Genomic DNA, 18,033 nt, shown 5'->3' on the forward strand with positions numbered 1-18,033 from the left:
GAAAAAACCTCCACAGGAATTCAAGAGGCCATTTCCTAAAGATATGGCCCCAGGGCTGCGCTGGGGAAGGCAGCGATGATCCCTCCCCGCCAAAGCCCAAGCCTTCCTGGCTCCATTCTAATGCGCAGCGCTTGTTCCCTTCACCCCAGGCCGGCTCGGGACATCTCTCACCTTTAGCCCAAAAACAGCCTCCATTATTCCTCAACTCTGCAGAGGCCTCAACAGCTTCCCTGTGTCACTGGAGGCTGTGGGTGTGGAGATGGGCAGGGGGCACAACACCTGAGCCCAGAGAGGTGGCAATTGCTAGGTGAATTTCACCTCAATTAAAAACAAAAACTGGGGGCCGGCCCGGTGGCACAGCTGTTAAGTGCGCATGTTTTGCTTCTCGGCGGACCAGGGTTCGACAGTTCGGATCCTGGGTGTGGACATGGCACCGCTTGGCAAAAGCCATGCTGTGGTAGGCGTCCCATGTATAAAGTAGAGGAAGATGGGCATGGATGTTAGCTCAGAGCCAGTCTTCCTCAGCAAAAAGAGGAGTGACAGTAGTTAGCTCAGGGCTAATCTTCCTTCAAAAAGACAAAAAAACAAAAACTGAGCTGCCCTGGGAGCTCTTTGGGGTGAGGAGAGAAGCTGGGCCTCTCGAGACTGTGAGGGTTGAGGCTCCTTGCAGGGAGTGACAATGAACGACAATGGGAAGGCCAGTCTGGGTCTCCCCCCTCCTCCAGGACCAGATGGGAACTGAGGCTAGGGAGAAAGGCCCAACTGGGGCAGCGCCGGGGTCTAGGCCGGAGAGAGGCACTCAGTGAAAGCAAGGAGGCTGCAGCCGCCGCTCATTTGCATCATAAGTGATTGGTTTTCCCTGCTCGTCCCTCATTAGGACACAATGGACAGTTGTTTGCTGGCGCAGCAGATCCATTCACCAAGGGAGAGAGGAAACAGAGGAAGAGTGACTGATGGGCCATAGAGAGTGTGTGTGTGTGGTGAGGGGAGGCAGCCTTGTAGCTCAGGCCACTGGGACTCCTCACACAATGAGAAGGGACCTTAGAGAGCAAACCAACCCCCTCATTTTACAGATGAGACTGATACTAAAAAGGGAGAAGACTTGCTAAGGTCAAACAGTTCATGGTAGAACTGGGGCTCCTAGAACCTACAGTCTAGATTCTAGACTCTTTCTAGGGCTCGCTTCACCTGCCTATAATACCTTCTCCGTTCCTGGTTTGCGGTTCTAGATCAATGTGATCTCTTTCCTCCTACTCCAGGCCTTGGTTTCCATCAGTTCGCGCTCCTGTTTCTATCTAATCTCTGTTCTTGCCCCTCTCTGTATCTTCTCCCAGTTTCCAGGCAGCCAGGATAATTACTAAACTTCTAATTAGCCCCTGCCCTAACAAGGGTGGGTCTAGCAAGAGAGGCAGCAATTTTGAAAGTGTCTTGGGGATAGGTGGGGGGAGAACCTATATGTTGGGGCCTAGTATAAACCAGGCACAAAGACAGACACATGACACACTTTATCTCATTTCGTTCTTTCAGTTTTGCAAGGTAGGTGTTTTTAGAGACAAGGAGAGTGAGAGGCTCAGAGAGGTTGGGTAACTTGCACAAGAGCACCCAGCTGGCGAATGGTAGCTGTCTGACTCCAAAATCTCAGTTCTTACACCTCACATCCTGGCACAGGGGCTTAAGCAAGGTAAGGGGCCTGCTGATTCCAGGCTCATGGGAGGCACAACTTCACTAAAGGAGGCCATTGCTTGGTTGCTCCCCTCTAGGCAGTGCCTGCCTCCCCCTACAACTCTCTCTACCCTTTGGCTCCCACCTTCCTCTGGGCTCCTGCATAGTGGTGAAATCTCACAAATGCAAGCTTTTGCCCTTAGGGGGCTGGGGAAACTAATCAAGGAGAAACCCCACAAACCCAGACGGTGGAGGTCTCCCTCCTGCTGACACCCCCTCCCGGTTCCCTGTCTGCCCTCCCCATTGTGGATCAGGCTTGCTAGCATCTGCGTCTGTCTCATTGTGTTCTGGTGGAAGGGGGAGAGTTGGGGGGGAGGGGGGTTGGTGTCTGTGTGCCTGTGTGCATGAACATAAGGCGTCCGGGTTCATTCTGACACTGAATGAAAAACTCACCAATTATTCGTCCAATCTCATTAATATGCAGACAGACATCTGTTATTTAGGAGTCAACAGCAGAGGCATTTTCTTGGGGGGGAGGGGTACTTATGTATGTGTCCCTCTTGTCTCTCAGGCTGCTGAAGGATAGCTGCTTGAGAATCACCCCACCCGGACCTGGAGCCTCCCCTCTTTCTGACCCTCCCCCCCAGCCTTGAGGAGAGTAGGGGATTGACTAGAGATGGAGGAAGACCTGAGAACCCAGCTGGAAGTGGGAAGGTGGGAGAGGGGCTGCAGTGTGTAGAAGAAACTCCTTTGTTGGCAGAGAGGGAAGGAGGGATACTCAGAAGAGCTGAACCCCTTTCCTGGGGAAGAGAGAGGGGAGTAGGGGGAGAGAAGTGTAGCCGGATTGCCTGCCAGGGTCCTGCTGTCCACCAGGAACTTGGGGATATGACCCCTTCCCCCCAACTTCCTCAGCCTGCAGGACCAGTCTGAGTGTATCTGGGATGGGGTCACTATGGCAAAATGGGGTCCTCACCCAGAGACGTAAGAAAAGGTAATGAGGGGGAGTTCAGAAAAATGGGGACTAAAGGACCTCAGCCTTTGGAAGTGTCACTAAAGCTCTCTAGCCCTCAGGATAGGTGTGGGAACAAGACACAGTGACCTCCCCGTTCCTGTCTTTTGGCCTTCCTCCAGCCTTTGAATCCCCAGCACAAGAAGCCCCCTCCAAGAAGCCTTTCCTGATTCCCTCAGGCCCAGCTCAGAAGCACTCAAGCCCGGATGTCTAGCTTGTAAAAAATAAAGGTTGACATCAGTTCAGCCCCCTAAAGGGTCAAACAGCTTTTCTACATCTTTTCTCCTCTCTGGATCTTCCTCAACAACAGGAGATAGATGTGATCAGCTCCCTTTTCCAAACTGGGGTTCAGACGGGTGCAGGGCCTCGCCAAAGGCTCCCAGGGAGGCAGCAGCAGAGCTGAGATCCAGCTCTCTTTACGACTCCCTCCTGGGAAGGCTGGAGTCACAGAGGGACGACCCTCTGTCAGCAGAAGCATTTCAGAGATTAGACCAAGTCCCCACCGCATCCCTTCCATCCCCATCCTCCCTCCTGGGCGGGTTGATTGCGGAGGTTAAGAAACACTGGCAGCATCACAGCATGATTAGTTGTTTATTTCATTAAATGATTAACGAGGCTACATTGTTTCCCAAACGAGTGTCTAATTTGTGGGGGGAAACAGCTGCAGAGGAGGAAGCTGGGTCTGACTCCTGCATCTGGGGTCGGGGTGGGGGTAAGTTCTCCTCCCTCCAGCCCTCTGGGGCGTTTCAGGATCCAGGAACAGCCCCCTTCCCCCCTCCCACTTACTGGGCTCCTCAGCCCAGGGGCACAGCCCTCTCCCAGAAATAAAATATCTGGCAACCCAGACCTGCAGAGGAGACCAAAATCTGTTCCTGGTCGTATTGGAAATGTATTAAACTTTGGGGTTCCTCCAGCTGATTTATCTTCCTAATTATGTTTGCTTTAGGCAGATATTGAAATGCGTTTGCATTCCCTGAGCGCAGCAGGAGAGGGAGGTTGGGAAAAGAGAGGGAGCACAAACGCTGAGCTTTGACGGCTACAGGCTTGAGCCTGCTTTGTACCAAAGTCCAGGGTGAAGTAGAGAAGCCACGTGGCCAAAAACCCCAAGTCAATGGTATGACAGGTCCCTGTGGGGGACGGGTCAGTCTTCTGAGACCAGACTGAGAGCCACCTAGCTGGGCCCCAGCCTTCTCCAGTACCCTCAATCCAGGACTCAGGGTCCTTGAGGAGGGTCTCAGATGCCCCTAACCAGGTCTCAGTTTGAGGGGGTAGGGTGTCCAGGGCCCTTGAAGCTGTCCGAGAATCCTTGAGGGGACTGGTTGAGATGGACCAGGACAGGGTCCTGTAGGAATGGGAGGAAAGGGGTGTCTGATGAGCCAGAAGTGGGTGGGATTTCCTTTTCTCTCAAGACTGGGCCCTGGCATAGGGAAAGGAGAGGCTATTTTGAATGACACATCTCAGAGCTGAATCCCCTAGCTTCATCCAGATAACCATCTATCCAAAAACCAAATCTGGTCACTTCATTCTCTGCTTGGAATCCCTAGTGCCTCCTTACACCCTCAGAATGAAGTCCTGGTTCCTTTGTGGGCCCTGCAGTGACCCTGATGTACGTTCCCAGCCTTGTCTTCTGCCCTCCCCGCCATGGCAGCCCCAACAGTGCCATGCTTTTTCTCATCTCCACGTGTTTGCACATGCTGCACCCTCTACTCAGAGTGCCTTTCCTACCCCTTCCCTGCCTGGCAAACTCCTCTTCAACCCTCAGGACTGGCTCAGACTGGCTCCCTCAGGCAAAGCACAGTCACACCTGGGACACCTCTCTTTCCTGCTGGGCTTGCCTCCAGAGCACAGAGGCTGGTCCTTTCAGAATCCCAAGCTAGTGTCTGGCATACAGTTGGTGCTCAGTACATATTTACTGAATGAATGAAGGAGGGATGGGCTGTGAATTAGGGGGATCCCAGCAGATGGGAGGGTAATAAGGTCCGTGTTCTCTCCCAGTGTGTCTGGAAGAACTGGCTGGGGCTGGGGGAGGGGAGGGGAGGGCTAGGGATGGTTCCTGGGGGAGAATGTCACTGAAAAGAGGCCAGTGGGACCAGAGCCAGAGAGGGAATACGGGACAATGTGAAACCAGACTCCCGAGAAAACAGACCAGCACTGTCTTTCCTGACAACAAGCGCTCCAGCCAGCCCCTCCACCGGCTATCCTTCTCCAGGGGGTTGGGGGTGGGGGTGTGGCCCTAAACTCACCGCTGATGCTCCTTCCAAAATCATCAAGGAGCTCAGGATGGAAAGAGGGCAAGAGCCCCTGCCCTCACCTCCGAGGAGACCCCAGAATCAAACTACTGTCCCGTTGGGAAACTTCACCCTGCAGAGGGTTTACTTCTGTGCTGTGGAGGCTTTTGATGCCCTCCCTACCCCGACAATTCCCAAGCCACCATCAGATTGATTCCAAGCTCGGGGTGGAGATGGTGAACCAGGGGCCTGGACCACTTCAGCAGGTCCCCTCCCACACTAGCAGGGGGCCCCAGCTGGGCTGAGTAATGAATTGCACATCAGTCCACTTTAAAACCCCCTAATGGCCTTAGGATTGTCTGGCTCATTAACTGAGATAAATATTCCCAAGATATCTCACTCTCCCACCTCTGGCTCCTAAATGGACACCACTGATCCAGCCCATGGCTTTTTCCTCTGCTCCATCAGTAGGCATAGACAGGAAAGGCCTCCCTGAAGTGTAACTTTCCTCCTGCTGCCAGAAATTGGTAGATTGGTTTTTTAGAAAGCAATAAAACTAAAGCCACAGTCGTTTTCCATGGACATGGGCTTTATTTGGGGACTCTTGGGGAAAGGGAGGCAGGGAGCTAGGACTGGTGGGTAAATGGGGGGAGGGGCTTCTTAACTTGCTTTTTAATTTGGTGCCTGTTGCCTGGAGGTTAGAATGAGTGAGAACAGCTGTAGAAGTGAAAGGAGAGGAAAAGGGAAGGTCATCGAATGGATACTTTACTTAGGGAAGGAAGCCAGGACCAGGATATGGGGGCTGGGGGTGGGGAGGGAAGCCACCCTTCATCTACTGAGACTCAGCCAAGGTCACTGCTTGATGCTAGCTTCTCCAACCCCACTGCCCCATCCCAGCTCCCGGCCCAGATGCCTGCCCTTAGCTCCCTCTACTTCCTGTGGAGAGGAGGGGGATGAGGATGTGGGGAATGGTGGCAATCTTCTGCCTCCAGCTCCCCTGCCCAGGAGAATCGCTCACTCCGCATGCCCTGAAGTCCCAGCCAGAGTCAGGAGGTCAGGAAGCCCAGGTGCAGGCAGGGGACAACTGTGCCCTCACCACCCCTTCTCACATTCTGCTTCATTCTGGCCCCTCACATGAGGTTGCAGCTCTTGGCTCGATCCTTGTGTATCTCGCCCTCGGTCCCATTCCCGTTCCCGTTCCCCAGGTCCGGCCGTCCTGCCAGCTGAGTGGATCGCTGCAGTCCCCGGCGTGAGTCAGTACGGCGTAGCTGCCTTTGGCCACGGCCAAGGGAGGCCACTGTGGCCACATGGAAGACATCCCTGACGCTGCGCTCAGAGGACCGGGAGGAGCACTCCACGTAGGACACAGCCCCCACTTGCTTGGCCAGTACAGTGCCCTGGAAGGATGGAGTGCATGGAGGAAGTTGTGGGGCTTAGCCTGCAGCTCAGCAAGAAGTATGGAGGCTGAGGCCCGGGAGGGGTCAAGAGATCAGGCCAGAGGTCACAGGTCAAGGCAAGGGATGAGCCAAGTAGGGTGTTTCCAAATCAGAGATCTAGAGGGACAGAGGTAAGAGGTCTAGGCTGAGACTAGGTCAAAGGTTAAGGGTCCCACCTGCTCATGTGTAACAGGGATAAGCCTCTGCTTGGACAGCTCCCTCAGTGTGGCCAGGTCGGTCCGCATGTCCAGTTTACAGCCAACCAGCACAACCTTGGCATTGGGGCAAAACTCCTGAGTCTCCCCTTGCCACTATTTGGGGAAAGAAAACAGAGTTATGGAGGGGTAGAAGGAGGCACAGGGTGAACTCTTGCTCCACATCAGGAGGACGCTCTTCCTCATAGCATGCAGAAACCATGCATCCCTCTTCACTCTCTCATGTGAGCAAGGAGGTGGGAATGGTGGGCTTGGGCTGAAAACAGGATGGGGTGTGGAAGAAGGGGAGGGAGGGAGGGGTAGGGTGAGGCTGTAGGATTGGGGGTCTTGCTTCTACCTCGGGGGCTATGAAGGGTCTGCCAGCCTGGAATCTTTCCATTCCCACCCCCTTTCCCAAATTTCTTCTGGGAATAGACCAATCCACCTCCCAGCACCCCCCCCCCACCTCCCTCCCCTCCCCCCCCCCCCCCCCCCAGGGAACCGCCTGGGAACTGGGGCTGCCTTAGCAGACTTCTGTCCATTCACCATGGGCTTTTCTCATGGAAATAGAGGCCTTGAGAGAAGACTACAGGACCTTCCTTAGCTCCAGGAGCAGCATTCCCGTCCCCTCTATCTGGGGCTCCCACACCCAAGGAGGTGGGGAAAGTGGATAAGGAGTCCCTTGAGTGCTTCTCCCTGTTCTCCTCCATCTCCCCCAGATGCAGTATCCAGCTCTGAGGACCGATTTCCAGGAAGCAGAGGTGGCGGCGAAGGATGAGAGCTTCACGCACTCTCCAGCTGATGGCCGTGCCCCAGCTGTCACTCTGCCCTCCTGGCCCATGTTGGGCCAGGACCATGGTTTCCAGGTCCCCTCAGTCTAGCTGTCCTGCTTCCCCAGGCTCCCACCTTCTTGAGGACACTGTCCAGTGTTTCTGGTCGGCTAATGTCGAAGCAGATGAGCACAGCATCTGAATCAGGATAGGCCAGAGGCCGGACATTATCATAGTAAGAGGAACCTGAGAGAAGACAGGGAGGGAGGGGACAGACAAGGGTCCTGAGCGGGTGGGAGGCCTGGAAGGGAGTGGGAGACCTTAGCAATCCTGGTCAAGGGATGTTAGGAGCAGAGAATGGAAAAGAACAGTTATTAATACCCATCGAGAAGTCTGTGTTTCTCCAAGGAGGGGAGCCGCCAGAGGCGAGGTTAAACAGCAGAAAACAGCTCTCCACTTCCCTAGAGGTTTCTCTAAAAGTAATCATTCTTAATTTTTTTGAGTCTTTGAGAAGCTCATGAAATCTCCCAACATTCTCACAAAATTTTGCATGTGTTTTCTAGGCTTTGACAGACATCTTCTAAAGCCCTTCAGGGGAGCCAGTAAAAATAAAAACCCTCCTCCTTTTTTGGAGGAGGGGGAGGGGCAGAGCTCTCCCACCCTCTTGGGACTTGATCTCAGATTTCTATAGTTCAGTCTAGAGAAGCAGTTGCCCACCCCCCAAAGAAATTCTAAATGTCTTTCCTAAACCCAGTCCTATCTCCTAAGAAGCACGTTCCAAAATAAAAGCCATTCCCTCCCAACTTTCCCAGGTGGGTGGAATCCAACTGAGGGGATCGGATACTGGGCTTTCTCCTTCAGGACACGATTTCTATGTGTCTCACAAGCTCTACCTCAGTTTCCCTGGCTTTAGCCGAAAATTGATTTTCTTTCTTCTTGGAATTGGATGGATGGGCTGAGCTGACCTGGTGCCTAAGGGTCTGGCCAACGGAGGGGTCAGGGTGGGGGCCTTGGAAGTCAGGGTGACCCCGAGGGACTTGACTACCTGAAGTGTCCCACATGTTGAGCTCAATGCGGCGCTTGTCGATCTCAAAGCTCGCGGTGTAGTTCTCAAACACCGTGGGGACATAACTCTGCAGACACGGATGGGTCAAGATGAGAGCCTCCAGTCCTCACCCCAGACAAATGCCCTCCTCACTCCCACGCCCCGTCCAGCCCAGACCCTGGACACAAGTTGGTCCGGCGTTGGGCAAAGGGGGGGTACCGAGAGCAGCTGCTTCAGCGGAATCTCTGCTAGGCTCCCAGACCCCCTCCCGATCCCTTCAGCCCCTAGTTAGTCCCCTCTCCGATGCCCAGGACCCCCGACATTCCCCTAGCGCCCCCTCTGGGATAATCTGGTTCCCCCAAACCCCATTCATCTCACCCTGCTCCCCAACTCCTCCCACCCCAATCCTCTGCAGTCCCTCCAGAGCCCCCAAAGCCTCCCCCGGCCCTCCGAGCCCCTCTCTCTCTTCTCTGGTTACCCTAGCACCCATTTCCGTCCGTCCTCTGGTCCCCAGTCAGCCACCCCCGCTGCCTCGGCGCCCCCCTCTCAAGAAGCGGGTCCCTCACCCCTGGGTAGGCGTCCTTGGCGAACACCTGCAGCAGCGCTGTCTTGCCGCACTCCGCGTCCCCCACCACCACGATCTTGCAGCGGCCGCTCTGCCCCTCCATAGTCCCGGCTACGCGCCGGCCCCCCGCGCAGCCCCCCTCCGGGGCCCCGATGCCGCCTCCCCCGCCGCTGCAGCTGCAGCCTCCCGGGCCGCCGACACCGGCATCTCGCGGGCCCGCGCCGAGCCCCCGCCGGGGGCCGCGGCCCCCCCTCCGCCCCGCCCCCAGCCCGGCGGCCGCGCCCCCGGCCCCGCCTCCTGCCCGCGCAGCCGGGGGGCGGGGCCCAGAAGGGCTGGGCGGGGCCCAGGGAAACCTAGGCCCCAGAGTGCCTTCTGGCGCGCTGGTGTGAGCTTAGGAGATCCCGCTGGTTTGGGGATGGCTGAGCCGGGCTGATTTGACTGATTTGACATCTCTGGGGATGGGGACGGGGCAGAGTTCGGGCGAAGTTCTGAGGGTTAGAGTGGAAACCCCACACGCGCGAGGCTCGGCCTTCTACGTGCCCACTCGTGCACGCCGGTGTGCTAGTGCGGACACGCGCGGGGGCAGCCATCCACTTTCTGAACAGGAGGGGGCGCGAGATGGTGGAGAAAGAAGGGAGAGCTTTTGGTTTGGTCTCCCTCCTTCAGTCTCACGTCCCGGCAGGGAGTCTTGGGGATATGAGGGTATGGACTCCAGCACACCCACCGGGACACGGTGACATCATGGCTTTCCGTCCCCATGGCAACAGACGGCCTAGTCTGGGGCTGTAGTGATTTAACGGCGAGCCTGGACTAGCAGGGAAGCGTGGATTGAGTTTCTCCAGTTAAACGCAGGGTGGAACGTTTTGGGGGAGCTGCGTCCTCTGGTGGATTCTTCGGGGAGACAGAGAAGGGGAGGAAGTAGAGGAAGATAGAACTGCCCAAAGTGACAGCGCAGCTGGAGCCAGAGACAAGCTCTAAAGTCACTTCAGGCTTGATCTGGAGTCTAACAATAATCAAACCACTGTTTTGCATTTGTATGGCATCTTTTACCTTTTAAAGACTTTACTTTTCCTTTTTCTCCCAACCCTCCCCCCACCCCGAACATAGACATGTATTTTTAGTTGTGGGTCCTTCTAGTTGTGGCATGTGGGACGCTTCCTCCGCATGGCCTGACGAGCTGTGCCATGTCCTGGTGCCATGTCCGCGCCCAGGATTCGAACTGGCGAAACCCTGGGTCGCCGAAGCAGAGCGCGCGAACTTAACCACTCGGCCGCGCGGTGGCCCCCGGCCCCTATCTTTTACCTTTTAAAAGGGCTTCTTTAAGTCGAGGATACTTGATTTAATTTTATCTTTACCCTGTAAAGATAACGAGAGCAAGCAACATCATCACCACTTTACAGACGGGATAATTGAGGTACGGAGCTTTAACAGAGTCAGATGTTAAGTTTTAAAGACTCGATCTCCCTGCTCCAAGTTTGCCACTGCAAGACCATCACGGAAGGGGTCACATATGGGTAGAGTCAGAGCCTGAGGAACAACCTGGTAGGGTTTCGGCCCACAGGTGGCCGACTCCCCAAATCTGATGTAAGCTCAGGTTTTGGGATCTTCCTTCAGACCGTCCCTTAACATATTTTTTTAACTAGCATAAGGCTTACTATGAATAAATAAGTAAATTAAATCGCGGTCTGCGTGACGCAAAGAATGCCCTCGCGTAGGTCCGTCCCGAGACTTTCGGGTCTCCACTTTTCGCGCTCCCGCGGCACCCGCACGGGGCCCTGGCCCTTTAAGTCCGCGCGCGAGGCCCCGCCTCCGGCCCGGCGCCCCGCCCCGCCCGCTGGGAGTCCGCCGCCGCCGCTCGGCCTGACGCGCGCCCCGCCTTCCCCAGCTGCGCACCCTCGGTCCAGCTGTGCGCGCACGTCGGGAGTCCCAGCCATGTCAGCCGAGAGAGAGGTAGCCGAAGCGGCCACCGTGGTGGCAGCGGCCGAGGCAGGAGCCGGAGAAGACGCCTCTTCGCAGCCTTCGAACGCTGAACCAGCCAGCGATGCCCAGCCGCCCGCGGTCTCCGAGGGGGCCGCGGCCGCGTCGCCGCCGCCGCTGCGCTGCCTGGTGCTCACCGGCTTCGGCGGCTACGACAAGGTGAAGCTGCAGAGCCGACCGGCTGCGCCCCCGGCCCCCGGGCCTGACCAGCTGACGCTGCGCGTCCGGGCCTGCGGGCTCAACTTCGCCGACCTGATGGCCCGGCAGGGGCTATACGACCGGCTGCCGCCGCTGCCCGTCACTCCGGGCATGGAGGGCGCGGGCGTCGTGATCGCCGTGGGCGAGGGAGTCACCGACCGCAAGGTGAGTGAGCGGGCCAGCGCAGGACCAGACGGGGAGAGGCTGCTCAGGCCGCGGGGCAGTGGGGCACGAGTGGGCGGGCGCAGGGGGGTGTGGCAGGGCGGGCGAAATTGGCACGAGCCCGGCTAGACGGGCATGGAAGGCGTGGGAGAAGAGCCTGTGGTCTGAGGCTTCTGGGGAACTGGATTTATATTTAAAAGTGGTGGTGGGAGGGTGAAGATAGAGTTATCTCCCCCTCCCCGACCATTTTTAATTGTGGCCGCCGCCCAGAAGCGGCGGTGGGGGGGAAAACAATAAGGCGCCCGCGCGCATGCGCACAATGCGGCGCCCCCCCCCCCCCAGCCCTACCCCGGTAAAACCACACCTGTACCCCTGCCCACCAATCACTCCCCGGGTAATTGTGGTCTGTGACCCTGAGTGACGATTAGTGCCTCTTTCCCCGAGGGAGCTGGAGCTATGTAGTCGGGGTTGGGCGGGGGCGCATGGCCGAGCCAGAGCCCTAGTCACATGCAGCCCCGTGGTCTGTGGGGGTGTGAGGCGCCGCTCTCAGAGCAGGACCGAGGAGACGAGGCACACCCATCATGGAGGAGAGAGAGCCTGCCACCCGCCCCTCACCCACCCCACCGGCCTTACACTACCGTCTGATCTTGGGGTGGAAGAGAGCGAGATTGGGTCCTTGGATCTTTGTCTTGGGCTCTCTGTCTCCCGTGACTGCAATATCTCCTCCTCCAGTGACTCAGCCAGCGGGCCACGACCCAGGGCTGCCTTTGGGAACGTTTGGGCGGAACGTACCTCTGCCCTCTTCGCAGAGGACTTTCAGAACCCCTGGCGCTGCCCATTTGGACTGGGGTAGGGGGTGTGGCACCGGGAGCAGGTTAGCCCAGCTCTGCCGGTCTCTTTCTCCTTTTCGTTTATCGTTAATCTTGGGCACAACCCCGGACACCAGAGAGTTCCAAGTGACCAACTTTTTGAGCGACCTGGGGTGAGGGCTTCCCACCTCGTTTGTTTAGGGGTTTCTTTTCAAATCAAGCCCCTGCAAGAGTCCCCTTAGACGCAGCCTTCCTCTTGCTGGTCCTGCCAGTCTCAGATCCCAGAGCTGGAATTCTTGGATTTATTGTACGTGAAAACATGTCCTCCTTAAAGGGCTTCTCCCTGGATCCAGCTCTGACCCCACCCTTTCCACTGGCTTCTAAATAATCCCACTCTTGAGAAGGTGCTAAGAGGAATTTTTTTTTTCTTTTTTTGGTGGAGGAGTTGTAGTTCACATTACTGCTGAAGGCCACCCACCTAACCTCCCCTCCCCTCACTTTCCGCTTGGTAAATACAGGATATCCTGTCCAGAGCAAGAATCTGATGTAAGAGGCTGGATTCTGTGGGGAGAGCCCTCTCTCCCTCCTGATATCTGGGCTGCGGGGGGACCATGACCATGCCCTCTGGTGGGCCGAGGGGTGAGCATTAGCCCGGATAAGCGAGCCTTGTTCTGGGCCAGACCTGGAACTGGCCACAACCTGGACTGACCACTGTACTTTTCCCAGCTCTGCTGGGTTATTTCCAAGTCTGCTGGTACTGAGTCCTGGGGTGAAATGCTTCCGTTCCCCAGACCTCACCTCGGGCCAGTGCTTGTAGGGGAAGATCCCAGCCTGCCCTCAGTGCTCCTTATCAGTGGAGTGCGGGGGCTTGAGAACATGAAAAAGGAAGTGTGTTGGAGTCCCATCCCCCTTCCCCATGGATTCCCAAGTCTGGGTAACATACAGAATTCCCATCATTCCTGGCAGGGACCAAGACAGACCAGGATTGTCCTGGAACAGCACCCACACCTCCCTCTCCATGCTCTTCAGAGAGCTAGGAGAGACCTTCCTTTCTCCTGAGCCTGCCCCCTTTCCCGTGTCCTTCCGTTGACCCCAGTTGCTAAGCTGGAGGGAAAGGTTCTGTTTTCTTTGCCCACTTTCCCTCCTGCAAGGACGCTCTCGTGCAGGTGGCTGAGTCTGGGGGGGAATTGCCTTTTCCTCGTGTGTGGGACTGTGTGGCTCTCCTTGTTCATCACCTCTCCCCCATCTCTGGGTTAAGGTGTTTTCTGGGCCCCCAGAGCTGGCTCAAATGCTTCTCCTGAGGTGACAGCACCCAGCCCCAAATGCTCAGAGACCTTCCTCTTCATTTTGGTATGGCCCTCATCACATCCTGTCTTCTTCCTTCAGTTATTGGATTGGTGACCTCTCCTTGCTATTGGTGTTGTCATTATTGTAATTATTATTAGCTAACACTACTAAGTGCTTACTATGTGCCAGACATTGGGCTAAAAAATCACTGAATGATTTTTTTGCTACTTAATCCTCATAACTGCTCTATTTTACATAGGCAAACTGGGGCTCAAAAAGGTTAAATAATTTTTATTTGCCCAAGCTCACACTATCAGTAAACAGTGGAGCCTTTTTTTTTTTAATTCTTTTTTAAAGATTTTATTTTTCCTTTTTCTCCCCAAAGCCCCCCAGTACATAGTTGTGTATTTTTAGTTGTAGGTCCTTCTAGTTGTGGCATGTGGGATGCCGCCTCAGCATGGCTTGATGAGCGGTGCCATGTCTGTGCCCAGGATTCGAACTGGGCTGCCAAAGTGGAGCGCGTGAACTTAACCACTCAGCCATGGGGCCGGCCCCCTGGAGCCCATTTTTTAACCAAAGCAGTTTGATCTCTTCCACAGTACTTCACGCTGCCCTAACTGTAAGCTTCTTGCATTCAGAGATTTTACACAACAGTGAAGTGTAAGAGCTGTAAAATGGAGATAAGGATAGTATCTACCTCAAAGAGCTGATGCAGGGGCCGGCCCGGTGGCGCAGTGGTTAAGTTCGCACATCCCGCTTCTCGGCGGCCTGCGGTTCTCCGGTTCAGATCCCAGGTGTGGACATGGCACCGCTTGGCAAAAGCCATGCTGTGGTAGGCGTCCCACGTATAAAGTAGAGGAAGATGGGCATGGAGAGGAAGATGGGCATGGATGTTAACTCAGGGCTAATCTTCCTCAAAAAAAAAAAAAGAGCTGATGTAAAGATTAACAGAGCACTTTGTATAAAGCACTTATATTAGGGCCTAGCACTTAGTAAAGGTAAGTGGTTATTGTTTTTGATGATATTAATATTATTATTACAATGACTGCTGCTGCTGCTCTCTACTGCTACTTCATTGCTAGGAAGAGGGCCTTGTATGTAGTGGAAAGTTCTAAATCGCCATTGGGTGAATGAATGAGTGACTGAATGATGCTCTTCTTCCATTCTTCAAGGTAGGGGACCGGGTGATGGTGTTGATCCGGTCAGGCATGTGGCAGGAGGAGGTGACTGTGTCCTCTGCCCAGACCTTCCTGATGCCTGAGGCCATGACCTTTGAGGAAGCCGCTGCCTTGTTGGTCAATTACATCACAGCCTACATGGTCCTCTTTGACTTTGGCAACCTACGGCCTGGCCACAGCGTCTTAGTACACATGGCTGCAGGTGACAAGCCCTCTCCCTTTATCCCCCCTCCTTACCCCACCCAGATTTCCTTCCAGCCCTCTCCTTGCAGCCTGTCTGGACTGTTGTCATGGCAACACCAGGCTGCCGGGGCCTATGGCACCCAGAGGCCTCTGCAGTGTTGTTGCCTTGGTAACATTCAGGCACCAGGTCCAGTCTGGTGTGCTATCTACAGCAACGTGGCCTCGCCCAGCACCCCCTCCTTGCCAGCCACCCTCCCTCCAATTCTTAATCATGGACGTTGGACATGGGATGAGGGGAGAAAGCCTCAAAATGAGCCCAAACAAAATGAAAGTGATGGTCTGGGTCCTTGAGAGGCAAGAATGGAGAGTAGTGGCTGGGTGACTCCATATGCACTCTTTATGAAAATGTCTTGCTGCAGGGGGTGTGGGTATGGCTGCCGTGCAGCTGTGCCGCACAGTGGAGAATGTGACAGTGTTTGGAACAGCCTCGGCCAGCAAGCACGAGGTGCTGAAGGCGAATGGGGTCACACACCCCATCGACTACCACACTACTGACTACGCGGATGAGATCAAGAAGATCTCCCCCAAAGGTGCAGTCAGGGTATGGGAAGGGGTAGGATGGCACGGGACAGGGAAGGGGTCTCCAGATCTGTGGATTCAAATGCTGTTTCTGGTCCCCCTACTCTGTGACAGGAGTGGACATTGTCATGGATCCTCTGGGTGGATCAGATACTGCCAAGGGCTACAACCTCCTCAAACCCATGGGCAAAATGGTCACCTATGGTGAGTCACTGGGCCGGGGATGGAGGGGCGAGTGGGGCGAAGCAGCGTGGGTCTGAGGGGTGGGCTATAGGGGCCCAGAGCTTTGGAATGAAGAGGGAGCAGGGACTCAGGTATTCTGGAGGGAGCAGCGGGGTTAGGATGGTCCTGGCTATTGCATTCAGATGGCTGTTTCCTGGGCGCAGCTACTGGCATTCTCTCACAAATTTTCATGCGAGTCGTAGTAAATTCTGTGCCCTTTCTATGCTCCTGTTTGGGGATAATTCCTGATGCAAAATCAACCAGTTTGCCTTCCTCTGTCCTACCCTCCTGGGCTTCTTGGGCAAGCTGCATTTTCATTTAAAAAACAATTTCACTCAAAAAGTGAACAAATAAATAAAGATTAGAGCAATTTCTTAGTCAGCTGGAGTCCATCGGGGCCTGGTGGCCCACACTGGGTGGATTATCCTGGCACTCCCTGGTGCTTGTGTGGATAATGGTAACGGGCCCACAAGGGACAGACAGGCGCAGATCCAGACACATGGGGATGTGCCTGGCACCTGGATTCACAGGCCGTGACTCCTCGTCCCTCAGGAATGGCCAACTTGCTGACGGGCCCCAAGCGGAACCTGATGGCCCTGGCACGCACGTGGTGGAATCAGTTCAGCGTGACAGCTCTGCAGCTGCTGCCGGCCAACCGAGCTGTGTGCGGCTTCCACCTGGGCTACCTGGAGGGTGAGGTGGAGCTGGTCAAGGGTGTGGTGGCCCGCCTCCTGGCTCTCTACAACGAGGGCCGCATCAAACCCCACATTGACTCCGTGTGGCCCTTCGAGAAGGTGAGTGTGATGGCTCTGCAGGGAGGGCCTGGGCAGAACCCCTGAAGCCTGGGGTCTCAGAGGTAGGATTCATGGGAAGAGGAGGGCTCACTCCTTTAGCCTGGCTCTTTGGAGGGGCCGGATGGCACTGGGAGCAGGGTCTTGTCTTCCTCTCCAGGTGGCGGATGCCATGAGGCAGATACAGGAGAAGAAGAATGTGGGCAAAGTCATCCTGGTGCCTGGACCAGAGAAGGAGAACTAGGGTGGGGGCTGGGAGACCTCAGACCCAGGAAGAGAGAAGCTGGGAAGCCACGTTCTGTTGGCCCCCAGTCTCTCGCATTTCATCCTCTGTCATAATGCTCTGCCCTCTCTCCCCACGAGGTCTCCGTGGTGATGACCTCTCCCCTGCCCTGTTCTTTCTCTTTAGTCAGGGCTGCCCCCTCCCTTCCACCTGCCCTCTGAAGAGGTTGGGAAGTGACCACTTGGATGTCTGGGCCCTGCCAAGGGGAGAGGGAGGGTCAGAGTGAGGCTGGCTGCTTCCTGCCCCCACCCTTTCCCCGGGCCTGCTGTGCTGCTTTTGTGCCAAGGTCAGCCAATCCCTTCCCGTCCTATTCTGTGTGCTTCCGCCTCTGCCTCATCTCTCCTCCTGCCCTTGCCCCACCACCTCCCCAAAGAATTGAAATGTCAGCTCAGGATGTGGGGCCAATTTGTGTGAGTCCAGCATGTCCGTGTCTCGCCCTAGTGTCCCTTCAACCTGGGCTAACCAGCGCCCACCTCTGAACTCTGTTGCCTCATTGCTTGGCCTCGTCCTCCATCCCTAGATTCTTAAGCACAACTGGGCTTCTTCCACCTCCAGGTTTTCTGCCACTCCTAGCCAAGGTTGCCTCTTAGAACAAGGGCAGGAATCAGACCTTCTCTGCTAGGTCACGGCCCTGTGGGAGGGACACGAAGCCCCCCTACCCTTCACTGAGTTCTCTGAATTTGTTCTCAGTGCCTTAGCAATGGAAAACCTGTGCTTGTATATGTGTGGGGGGGAGTCTCTGTCTCGGACCTCCTTCTCCACCCCTGTACTCCCCAGTGCCTTCCTTGTTCTGGTGGAGCTGGGATTTTGCTCCCCCCCAGTCCCACAACACTGCCAAAAATCTTTGTGTGTGCCAGTGGGTGGGGGGCCAGCCCTAGCCTCCCGGGGTCTGTGCTATGTCCTGTCCCTGGGGCTGTCATTTCTCTATGGTGGCTGAGGAGAAAGAGGCTGGGAAGCTTTCTCAGCCTTGCAGATAAGTGTGGCATTTACCAGCTAGAGCTCTGAGAGGCAATGCTGTCTGTTTCTTGTTCTGGGACCAAAGTAAAAATCAAAGCACATTCCCCATGTAGTCAGGGGAGGCCCACTGCCTTCTCAGAGCAGGGAGGCAGCTTTTCAAACTCGGCCCTGAACTTTGTTTACATGGGTGGGGAGATGGAGCAGGGGAGTCAACGGGGTAGAGTAGGACCTGGGCCACTGGAACCAAAGTGGGGACTTCCTAGGGTAGGGGTGTAACTCCCTCTGCTCTCTGAGCTAGAATTAGGGAGGGTTATTGCCATTGTCAGTGGGAGGTGCGGGAGGGGCTCATCTTCATGAGGCCTACCCAAGTGAAATGCGATTTCTGCTTTTGTGTACCCCACCCCATTACCGAAGCTGCCTTTGTGTTTGTGTCAATAAAAAGCCAAACCCTGGGTCCTGGATGTTGCCTCTGAGAGTGGAGGGGAAAGTGAGCTCATG

The 18,033-nt window shown here is 55.6% G+C and overlaps 2 protein-coding genes across 2 annotated transcripts; one reads left to right on the forward strand and one right to left on the reverse strand.

Annotated features, from left to right (window-relative positions):
- Nucleotides 1-5,467: 5,467 nt before the first annotated feature.
- Nucleotides 5,468-9,142, reverse strand: RND2 (Rho family GTPase 2). Its single transcript, XM_008543408.2, has 5 exons — nucleotides 8,911-9,142; nucleotides 8,345-8,432; nucleotides 7,436-7,545; nucleotides 6,512-6,646; nucleotides 5,468-6,296 (listed from the first exon to the last, which is right to left on the reverse strand). The coding sequence occupies exons 1-5, from the start codon at nucleotides 9,010-9,012 to the stop codon at nucleotides 6,030-6,032; spliced, it is 702 nt and encodes a 233-aa protein (XP_008541630.1). The 5' UTR covers nucleotides 9,013-9,142; the 3' UTR covers nucleotides 5,468-6,029.
- A 1,117-nt stretch (nucleotides 9,143-10,259) lies between these two features.
- Nucleotides 10,260-17,987, forward strand: VAT1 (vesicle amine transport 1). Its single transcript, XM_070561874.1, has 6 exons — nucleotides 10,260-11,249; nucleotides 14,515-14,722; nucleotides 15,123-15,293; nucleotides 15,397-15,486; nucleotides 16,057-16,298; nucleotides 16,456-17,987. The coding sequence occupies exons 1-6, from the start codon at nucleotides 10,611-10,613 to the stop codon at nucleotides 16,537-16,539; spliced, it is 1,434 nt and encodes a 477-aa protein (XP_070417975.1). The 5' UTR covers nucleotides 10,260-10,610; the 3' UTR covers nucleotides 16,540-17,987.
- Nucleotides 17,988-18,033: the final 46 nt, after the last annotated feature.

The sequence above is a fragment of the Equus przewalskii genome, chromosome 10, assembly GCF_037783145.1.
Source record: "Equus przewalskii isolate Varuska chromosome 10, EquPr2, whole genome shotgun sequence".
Lineage (NCBI taxonomy): Eukaryota > Metazoa > Chordata > Mammalia > Perissodactyla > Equidae > Equus > Equus przewalskii.